Source organism: Corapipo altera, unplaced genomic scaffold (assembly GCF_003945725.1).
Source record: "Corapipo altera isolate COAL_440 unplaced genomic scaffold, ASM394572v1 268, whole genome shotgun sequence".
Taxonomy (NCBI): domain Eukaryota; kingdom Metazoa; phylum Chordata; class Aves; order Passeriformes; family Pipridae; genus Corapipo; species Corapipo altera.
In genome coordinates, this window is record NW_020884901.1 from 5,643,802 (window position 1) to 5,654,093 (window position 10,292).

The 10,292-nt window shown below is 45.6% G+C and overlaps 1 protein-coding gene across 3 annotated transcripts; it reads right to left on the reverse strand.

Annotated features, from left to right (window-relative positions):
• Nucleotides 1–954: 954 nt before the first annotated feature.
• PHYHD1 (phytanoyl-CoA dioxygenase domain containing 1) lies at nucleotides 955–6,870 on the reverse strand. 3 transcript variants are annotated; one of them, XM_027650320.1, is made up of 11 exons: nucleotides 6,611–6,870; nucleotides 5,654–5,812; nucleotides 5,116–5,191; nucleotides 4,932–4,979; nucleotides 3,523–3,578; nucleotides 3,270–3,332; nucleotides 3,155–3,176; nucleotides 2,682–2,810; nucleotides 2,080–2,196; nucleotides 1,811–1,937; nucleotides 955–1,639 (listed from the first exon to the last, which is right to left on the reverse strand). In XM_027650320.1, exons 1-11 carry the CDS (start codon nucleotides 6,641–6,643, stop codon nucleotides 1,594–1,596), a joined length of 876 nt encoding a protein of 291 aa, XP_027506121.1. In that variant the 5' UTR covers nucleotides 6,644–6,870; the 3' UTR covers nucleotides 955–1,593. The 3 variants fall into 3 exon arrangements, with proteins under 3 accessions (XP_027506121.1, XP_027506119.1, XP_027506120.1); XM_027650318.1 differs by lacking the exon at nucleotides 6,611–6,870 and adding an exon at nucleotides 6,120–6,569; XM_027650319.1 differs by lacking the exons at nucleotides 5,654–5,812; nucleotides 6,611–6,870 and adding an exon at nucleotides 5,272–5,403.
• Between the last annotated feature and the right edge of the window lie 3,422 nt (nucleotides 6,871–10,292).

The following is a 10,292-nucleotide window of genomic DNA, read 5'->3' on the forward strand; positions in this document are numbered from 1 at the left end:
TAATAAGGAAATACATTGTCAGATATTCTCTGTAGGAAACCAAACTCAGTAACTGTGCTGGGCTGAGTTTCCTTCACTTTTTAGCAGGAAATCCTGCCAATCAATCCAGATTTTTGCTTTCACTTATGCACTTGAACGAGGTGGTTTTGCACATTGCAGGTAGTGGTGCACATAATCAGAGGACAAACTATCCCTCCTCAGCAGAATTCTAAATTATTAACTCCTCTTATGGAAAGACACAGACAAAGCTTGAGCTGCTTCTGTCGCAAGCCAAAGCCTTCACCATTGATGGAATAAAATAGCACCACAGGTAAGGGAAGTCACTTCTTTCCACCCTGCTCACACCTTTCAAACAAACTGTAGAAAAGGCAGTTTCTGAATGCAGAAACTTTGCATTCAGTGTTACTGCTGTTGTCATTACCCAGCTCCCCAGTTCCTGCCCCAGCCACCTGAGCTGTTCCTCTGTGAGGAATTCTTTGCTGGATTCAACCTACTCTGCATTGCCCAAAGTGCTGAAAGGAAACTTTTTTCCCCTTAAAGAAACAAAATTCACCTCAAACAAATGCCAGGGATAAGCAATATCCATTTGCAAGGGATGAGTCAGTAAGAACTGGGCTCACTCTGCCACAGCTCTGACAGTCTGAGGGTTACTCTGATGTAATTCATGCCTTGGTGACACCAGGCTTATCTCACAGCTGACACTGCATCAGTGCTGCTGAAATCACACCTACACAGCTTCTGTGCAGTTCAGGACACAGGGTTGAGCTTGCCTTGGATGTAACTTTGTTTTCCAAACATTCCTTGCTGTAAGTTGGTTTGGCTTTGGTGAGGTTTTGGGGGTAGAAATTGTTCTTGTGCATATTGAGAGTTCAAACTGCTCATCAGACAACCTGGTGCTGGCCCCATCTGTTGGGAGGTCACACTGTGTCTTCCTCAAAGAAAAGATGATGGAGATGAAAAGGAGAATGTCTATTCTTTTATTAAATGCAAGGGGGTGGATTGAGGTTCTTTGCTCCCACCATTTCAACATAAATCTTTAAGAACTGTCATATTTTTAATCAACATGCCCAGAGATCAAACACTCAACCACAGTTTGCTGGGAATACTTAGAAGATTGATTATAAAAAGCAGAGTTCCTGCTTCATTTTGCCCACAACAGGGCTGTTTTAAATCACTGTTGCTCCAACAACAGGGCAGAGACCTAAGGGTGAAAGTCAACCTTCTTCCCATGACACATTCACCTGCGGGGATCAACACAGCCAAGAAATGCACTTAAGCTCTTAAACTGAATCTGCAAGAAGAAATACTTCTTAACTGGTCCCAGTCAAGGTGCAGTGGTCTTTACTGGTCTGTTCTCAAGACTGAAGAGGTTTCCTTACTGAAAGGACTGGGTGGCTACTCTCACACTACAGGGCTCCTGCTGCAGCAGGAGGTTCTGTCTCCTGCAGGCGTGTTGGGCTGTGACAAAGGTCCTTGTTCCCAGGATGAATTAACCTTGAGAGCTGCCATAAGGGAAGGTCGAGTTTAAGGGGAACATGAAGGAACAATCGGGAATATTGATCAGCTACTGACTCCAGAAGCCAGTCACTGACTTCAAGTGTAGAGCGATGGAAAAGGCAGTTCAGGAGTTGGCTGGAGCCTGGGAAGGAAGGAAGGGAGAAAAACAAAACTTCAGAGGCTGTTCCAGTGCTGCAGGTACAAAATCAGTGCTAAGCAGGGCACTACCAGCAACCTGTGACAGACAAGACCACCAGTGACAGTTCATCCTGGCTCCAGTTTCCTCAGCTGCCTGTGAGGATCACGACCTTACCAGTTCTCCTTGCTCCAGGTGGTGCCCTTGGCCTCCATCACGTGGAAGGTGAAGGCGTGGCGAGAGGACTCCGAGCTGTTCAGTTCACTCTTATGGACAACTTCCCCATGGATGAGGACGAGTCCACCTGTGGGAAAGAAACCCCTGTACTGCTGGTTTTTTTCCCCAATGGTGGAAAGCTCCAGCTTTCCAATGGAAGGGTTAAATACAATCTTAGCTCCCTTGTGTTTTCTTGGGCTGTGAAGTGACACATTTGGGGCTGTTTGTACCTTTCTTTATGGGCAGAGGGATGAACTGACTGTCATCATAGGCTGGCTCTGACCCTACAAACTCCACACATGTTGAGGCACCTGAAGGTGCACGAACCATCCTCCGGGTAATTCCATCTGCAAATCCACAAACACACAAAAATTAAACATGTAACTACGTTCTGCACAGCAGAGGAACAATATCCGTGATTTATCAAACTTTATTATTGCTATATTCAATTTTTCCTTAGTAATTTGGGCAGAGTCTTTTTCATTAACCAAAGATTTAGGATTTTCCAGCTGTGGCAGAAACAGATAAACAACTGCCTTTTGTTTGCCTTTCTGGTCCCTTCTGTGCATTGCAACAGGCCTTTTTGGACACAAACAGTCCCAGGTTTCTGCAAAGCCAACCTTTGGATCCATTTATTCTTTCTATAAGAGCATAAATCACAATCCAAGGGCAGCTGACTCCCGGATTTGAGGGATGAGTGCCTTAAAATCTGAAGAGCACTATTCACTGAGGGAATGTTTAGGTGAGCAGTAATTTAAAGCTGCTTAATGTGCTCTAGAGGTGGTGAAAACAGAACTGGTAACCCAGTAGTGGTCACACACACAACTCTTACTGGTGTGAGAGCCAGGGATGAACCACAGGCAGCCATTCTCCTGTGTGGCATCTTCCAGGGCAATCCAGAAGCCCAGGATCCTGCCTAGAGGCTCCGTGTGCAGGAAGGTGGCATCCTGGTGAGGTGTCACTGCAAGGAGAGATGGTTGTGCAGGTCTTTTAACCCCTGAGGAATTCATCAGTTCCACGAGAAGGACTTCAGGCTTGCATCTCCTTGGCTCAGTGTCCTCCCCTGCCCACCCACCTAAATTAAATCTTACAGTAAAATACCACCTCTCAGGCTGCTGCAAATGTAGATGATGCACATGATGTAGAAACACTTCTAGAAAACGTGGATTTTTAAAAATAATTTTAAGAAGGTTTGGACCACCAAACTCACAGGCTTAAGTCTGATTCTGAGCCTTTTTCCTGGTAATAATCCTTTCCTAAAGGAGCATTCCCTGTAGAGTGATATAGAGATAACAAAAGTCTCACCTTCACCACCAATGCCAGGTTGCTGCAAGGAAAGAAAGGTGATGTGTGAAGAGATTCAGAGCTTCCCACCTAACAGGGTCTTTCTTGAGTGACAAGACAACTTGAATCACTGTACCTTGAAGATATACATGCTTTGCACAACTACTGGTCTCTCAAGGCCTAGTTTTCTTCCCAATTCCTGCAAGAAAACTTTCCAAGATTTACGTTTGCTGTTTTCTGCACACCATATAACATTATTCTGGGAAGATATTTAAATTTCTTTTCACTGACAAAATGACTATCATTGGGAGTCTAGAAAATTAAGATTAACTACTCCATAATTTATTTATTTTTCCCCCAGACCAGTCTAGGAAGCAGTAACAGCTCACCTGCACCTTGGAGGAGTGGGTGATTTGCTTGAAGACAGGATCATAAGCATGTAGAGCTGAGGGGAAAAAAAAAAAAAAAGGCTCAGATGGAAGATTTTCTGAACAGAAGGGAACTTAGCAGCTCTCAGGATGAGCTGGAGAGGCCACAGCCAAGCAGGATAAATTGCAGCCAGAAACTTTCATGCCTCTCAAGATAGATAGACATGGATTATCACACCTAAGGTGATAGGACACTTGTAGGTTGTACAATCACACAACCATCATTAGAGATCATAAATATAATCACTCCCTAGCCGCAAACTGCAGATAAATAAAAAAGTGTATAACAGAGTAGAAAAAAAAAAAGTGTTATGTGATTATATTATGCAAGTGACAACCACTATATGTGACCCTGAGGCACCTGGGTGAACACACCCCTTAAAAACACAGTTCTTGAGACCTACCAAAAAAGTAAGTGCTGCAAAAACAAGTTACAGCTTATTTTTTATGCCCTTCAGAGAGCCACAGCCTGCAGGTCAGAGCTGTTTGTGCAGACATTGCTACGACCCAGCTCTGACAAACCCATGAAGCCAAGACTTGGAGTTGTGCCTCCAGCTCGTTGTGATCATTGTTGTGCCTCCAGCTCATTGCCACAGGTCCAGCAGGAGCTGCTCCTGAGCAAGGGATGAGGATGGACTTGACCAAAAGGAGTAATTACAGAAATTTAAGCCTACAGAAGCCTTTTGAATTTGCTAAGTTGCAGAGTCAGCAGGAATCTACAGTTGTTTTCACTTCCCCTGGGGAAAAGCTGAAGTGCAACAGAATGGCAGCAGGCCTGGGAAGGGGAGAGTGTTTTTCCAAGAAAACTTAAGAACAAGAACTCTCAGTACTGTATTTCCAAGTTCAGTGAAGTTTAATCTGAACAAAGTTCATGTGTTTGCAGACTCAGTGAATCCTGCTCTCATTTTCTATGTATTGTTTGAAAACAAAAGGGATCAAAAGCAAACCCAGTAGCTGTGAGAGAGGAAATAGGTCAAACTGAGACCAGTAAGGGTAAAGAAAAAGTGCTGGTGACACCAGAGGAGGGAGGAACAGCTTTGGCATTGGCAACCCAGCATCATACTGGACACAGTTTGATCTGTACCAAGTGTGACCCTTCTCAGGTGGTAAATTTGTCAGAGCAAATCTCTTACATAAAAAGCCAAGGGCTGAAGTCCAGCCTTTCCCATGTCAGTGACTCTGAGCTATGCATCGCTGAAAAACCTCCAGAAGGGCCCTTTGAAAAGGACTGAAACAGAAGATTAAGTCCTTTGAGAGCAGAGTGAGGGGTAGCATGGAGAGAATTGCAGAGATAGTTATTTACAGGGAGTAGGTCTGGAGAAACCTTCCCCTTTTGTCCACCCCCTTCCAAACCCCATCCTTTAACTTACCATGGCCAATCTTGCTGATGGACTTCTCCTTTGGAATTAGAAAGTTCCCTATGAAAAAAAAAAACAACAGAATTTACCATTGTTTGCAAAGCAGGAATCATTCCTTGAGCTGGAAACTGGCCCCTATCCCCTCACTCAGCCTTTTCTCATCCCCTCCCTGTGGCAAACTCAGGCCAGAGCTTACCTTTCTTGTCCAAAACACCTTTCTCAAAGAAGAATCTGATCTTGTCTCCACTGGTTAGGAAATAATCCGAGCTACCCTGCCAGGGATAAGAGCCCAGTAAAGAGAGCATCCTTACAAAAACATAAATTAACCTTCAATCAAAGCATTAACACTCACCTGCATCTTTTTTCCCAACAAGATGCAGCATAAACAAAACATAGTGAAAAATCACTCAAAAAGGCTTTTACAGCACTGCTGATTAGAGCTTTACAAGAACCTCACATATAGAGGCTGCCCTTGCTTTTCTTTTGCTGTCTGCAGAACAAGTACAAACTGATCTGTGAGAGCTGCTTGTGGCTACCGGGGGCTGAAAGTCACAAATCCTCCCCTTCACCCTCTGATAAAACCCCACCAAACACTTGCAGAAAGCTGGAGAGCAAAGTCCTCTCATGGTGTTCAGTTAAAACAAAGAGTCACGTTTCCCCAGAGTGACCCCTGAACAGCAATTTGCCTTCTCCCTTCCTCCTTCCCAGTGCTCCAGCCCTGCCTTTCCCAGTACCTGTGCCTGGAGCTGCTCCTCCTCCCTGGTGGAGAACTCTGTGCGGCAGTGCGGGGGCACTTCCATCCCCTCGATGATTCCCTGGATCTGGCTCCTCATGCTGTCACACTCCTCTGTGCTGAAAAACCCCTCCAGGACAAGGAAGCCATCCCTGTGGAACTGGGAGAGACGGGGTGGTTGCTCCCCTCCAGAGCCCCCGGGGGAAAGCAGCACAAAGCAGGAGAAAACAGTTCTCTTTGCAGGGTGAGAAGCATCCAGCCCTCAGCCCTGTAGCTGGACAGCCTGTTCTTAATGTTGTATTTCAGGAGGGGGAACAACAAGCTCTTTATCTTTTATTTCTATTGTAGAAGAGATTCATTAACAGGCTGAGACTCCAGACAGTTAAGAACTATCTCAACCCCTCAGTCCTCAAAGCAGAGATCTCACCCTTAGTGGTTTAAGGATAATTTATCTAAGATTAAATTACCAAGCCTGCTAACACAAACAGAGCAGTCATTCCTGTGTGCCAAATCAGAATGAGATTCCTTTACAAGCTGGAAGGCGTTGTTTTCTCTCAGGAAAAAGTCCCTGGGTGATTTGTCACGGCTGGCTACACAATCCCTTACGAAATGAAGTGAACTCTGTTGGGCACTACAGTTTCTTTATATAGAATACCCTGGAGATTATCCTTTGCCAGGCAGATTTCGAGCTGAGAGCTGAGCAGCACAGACAGAGGGGCACGGGGGAAATTCCTTCAAGAGCTCTGCGGGACACGTTGCCCTCTGGAAGAGTTTGTCAGCACGACACTCACACACTCAAAATTAACTCACACACTCAAAATTAACGTAACACAAGAAGCTGGGGGGAATATAAAGTGTTTGTAAAGCAGATTTCAGGGCCACCTTAGCTAGCAGTGACTATTACAAGCAGTGTCACTGCACTGGGGACACGCTCCCTCCCCAGAGAGCAGCTCCTTACCTTCTGGATCTGATCCTGGCTTACAGAGGCCATCGGGACAGAAGCTCCCCAGATCCCAGCACCTCCACGATGCCACCCGGGCTCTGCAGGGCTGACTCTCCGCCTCTCCACGTGATCCTTGTCCCAGCATGTGATAAAAGCCAGCGCTGGACACCCAGACTCTTGTGCAGCCACCGGAGCTGCCGCTCCAGGAATTCTGTCCCCATTCCTGGTGGCTCTTTGTTCCTGGCAGAGGCATTCGAGCCTGCACAGTTTGGCTTTGGCTCTTGGTGGTAACAAAGTGCATAAAAACTGCTCGAGTGGACTTGCAAACTTGATTAACTTTTTAACCCCAAGGAGGAATCGCTTTTCATTAATAACCCAGATTTAAAAAGTAGAGCAGTTAAGCTGGTAAACACAGGGGTAAAATAGGATTCAACGAAAACATATGGATGTCTTAAAACAAATTTAGTGGTTCAGGCTCCTACAGAGCCCTTTTTGCTCAGTCAGTGAGTCCTGGAGGTGTTTCCCTCACCTCAAAGGGCTCCAGCAACCCAAGAGGTGACAAATGGGTGTTAAAACTAGAGAGCTTTCCCTGAGGGTTTGGTAGAACCCACAGAGAATATTTCTGGTTTTATTCCCAGCTGCTCTTTGGCGATTTCCACCTTCCCTTGCTCGGTTCACTCTCCTGCAGCTCCCAAAGTGTACATAATATTTACAGTTAAGTAAACCCAAACCCAGGCAAAGTTCAAACCAGAGAGAAAACGCACCAAGTGGGGCTAAAAGGCGGCAGAGGGAGGAACAGCCTCCAGCCCAGCGGTGGCGCTCCCAGCCAACACATCCCTCCCATCCCGCAGGAATCCCTCGGGAAGGCTTTTCCCTGTAGAGAAAAGCGTGTTTGGTTCTTACAGGAAACCCCGAAAACACCCTTTCAGCAGCACTTCCCAAAAAAAAAAAACCCACCACGGGGGCGGGTTCTTGCATCACTCACGCAGCCGAAGGAAAACCCAGCAAAAGGAAGGAATGCAAAACGCTCCCAGGAAGGTGTTTACATCCCAGCGACTGGAAATCCAGCTTAAAAAGGGGTTGTCTGAAAAAATTTACTTTTCTATTCTGTAAATAAAAATCCCTTCACATCTTAAAGTATTTTTCCTTTTTTCTTTTTAATAAAGGAGGAATTCAGTATTTTCACCGGAAAACATCTTTTTTTGAGCGTTTACAGCTTGTTTTCAAGCTTTTCCCTGCTAGCAAGAAGATATGAATTGAGTAGTTTAAAAGCTAAATTTTGCCAGAGACTATTCACTGGGCTACCAAACCGGGGGGGGGGGGGGGGGGGGAGAGAATCAATCAACCTCCAGTGTTGAAAAGTTCAAAAAAAAATATTCAAGTAGTTCCTCCTTCCTCTTAACAGCCTCTCAGCAACCGATCGAGCAGATGTGTAGCCAATGGGGAAAAAAAAAAACAAACCTGCTGTAGCTGTTGCCTGGAAGTTGATCCTGTGACCCACCTCACCCCTCCCTGGGAGGCAGCAATCCTGGAGAAACACTCCAGGAAAACACTCCCGTGCCACTCCTCAGTCCCTCTCCGTGTCACCTCCGTCATCATCGCGTCATGTACCTCACATTCCCAGACAGGGTTTTTTCCAGCAATTTATCACGTCACCGCCTCCACTCCCCACCTTACGCACACACAGTGACCTCAGAGGCTGGTTTGGGTCATGCCATGAGGGCAAACCACAGTTTTCCTGTTCCATGGATTGTTTGGAGCAATATAAACAGCAGATCACGGCAGGCAGGAGAGGCAGCCCATCCCTGCTCCAGGAGCTTCCATCAGTGTCTGTCCTTAGGAGTCCTCCAGTTCTTTGCCACTCCAGCCATGCCCCTATTTTGAGTCTCAGAAACACCTTTTCAGCAAGAGGAAAACCACTCCAGCCACATAATGCCCATAAAAAGTCAAGGAGAAGGATGCTACCTCTGTAAATCCTTCTCTCCAGTTAAGTTTAAATAGGAAGGTTGAAAGTACTCAGACAAAACTGGGAAATGGCCCCTTTTCCTTCCCTTTCTCCCCTCCAAGAGCTTTTTTTTTTTGCAGACTATTAACATTTTCTCCTGCCAGCTCTGCAAGAAACTTCTGGCAAACTCCACTGGAGGCTGGCAGAGCCCATCCCATGTCTGTAGGAAAGGTACAGCTCAAGTGTTTCAAATGCCTTTTGGACTGGCACAATTATCCTAATTTCCCCCTCAATAAAAGAGCTTATTGAGACCATCTGGAGCCAAGCCAGTTCTCCAGAGCCAGCTCAGCACTCCCACCAAAACTGCTGCTGCCAGGGTTATCAAGGAAGAAAAATTTCCACTGGATTTCCTCACCTCTCCCAGAGTCTTTGATAGGATCAGCAACAAGTGACAGAATATTTAACGAGAAACAAAGAGCAAAGGAAGCGCAACAACCATAATGAATATCTAAATTTAACCAGTAGTTAAAGTGTCATAGATATTCAAATAGTTGTTTTCCCTGCACTGGCAATCTGCTCTCAAGTTAACAGAAGCCTCAGAAATGCAGTAATTTTCCATCAAGAGAATTCTCATCAACAGGTAACTCAAGAATCAGCAAGGTAAAAAGCTGACAGTGCAGCAGGGCTGGAGGATTTTACTGGAATAAAACCAATATAGTTCCAGCTGCCTCTATTGAACCTTTATGCTTTTTAGGGAGCTAAACAGAAAATTTGGAATTATCATGATAAGAAGTCTTTTTCCAACAAGGACAGATCAGTTTTTTCCCCATTCCTGTATTGAAGTCCTGCAGGAATCCAAGAAACAGTTTTTTTTGATGGCACCTTTTATTCTTTCTTTTTCTCAGCTCCTGTCAGAGCAGCTGAATCCCTGCCAAGAGGAGCTGAGGTCCAGGTGAGCCTTAAAGGACAAGGAGGGGGTCTTGTCCTCTCCTTTTTTGGTTCAGTCCTCCTACACATTTCATTAGAACTCAGCAATAAGCAGCATCTCAAACTCCCACCTTTCACCTGTTTCAGAGCCTGCTCACGTTTTCTGTCACTGAAGTGGGGCCAAGATCACTGTGGTCAAGGAGTCACGGACAAAGGGAGTGAGGGAAAGGCAAAACACAAGAAAAACACCTTTCTACACAACAGAAGAGCTGCACAGAAACTCACATGGTCTTTGCAAGTCACAGGCTGGTTCTCTGTAAATCATCACGAACTGGGGAAAGACACCATTTGCCAGCACTTCCAGCTAAGGAGTGGGGGGGGGGCAGACACTGAAATAACTTGTTAGCTGCAGTTGTCTGAAGACAATTCCTGTGGCAACAGGCAGTTTTGTCCATTGCCTTCACTCCCTATCCCTTTCCTAGGGAAGGAGAGCCAAATATGCAATTTGAAAACCCACCTGAGCTCCCATAGGCTTGTGCAGGACAATCCTCCAACAGCCTTAAATTCAGGAACAGAAACTGTTTCAGGCACTTGTTGAAGTGATGGTGAAATCCATAATGCAGCCCAGGCCTCTCTTTCTCTTTACCTCTGCTTAATTCACAAAGGATTGTCATAATCCACAAGGGCTCAATAAAACAACCCAATAATCCTACACAATAGCTGGAATTTTTAACCTCTGTCTTCTGAAAAGCAAGAGGATGGAAGGCCAAGTGACTTTACACACAGGAAACGTCAAAGAAAGCAGACAGAGGAGGAAAATGCAAA

What these genes read in the sequence shown, in the direction of transcription:
- PHYHD1 (XM_027650320.1), bottom strand. Translation starts at nt 6,643, where the DNA reads ATGGCCTCTGTAAGCCAGGATCAGATCCAGAAG. An exon ending in GCCAGGATCAGATCCAGAAG is followed by an intron (nt 5,813 to 6,610) that starts GTAAGGAGCTGC and finishes CGTCTCTCCCAG; the next exon opens with TTCCACAGGGATGGCTTCCT. An exon ending in CATCAGCAAGATTGGCCATG is followed by an intron (nt 3,579 to 4,931) that starts GTAAGTTAAAGG and finishes TTTTCCCCTCAG; the next exon opens with CTCTACATGCTTATGATCCT.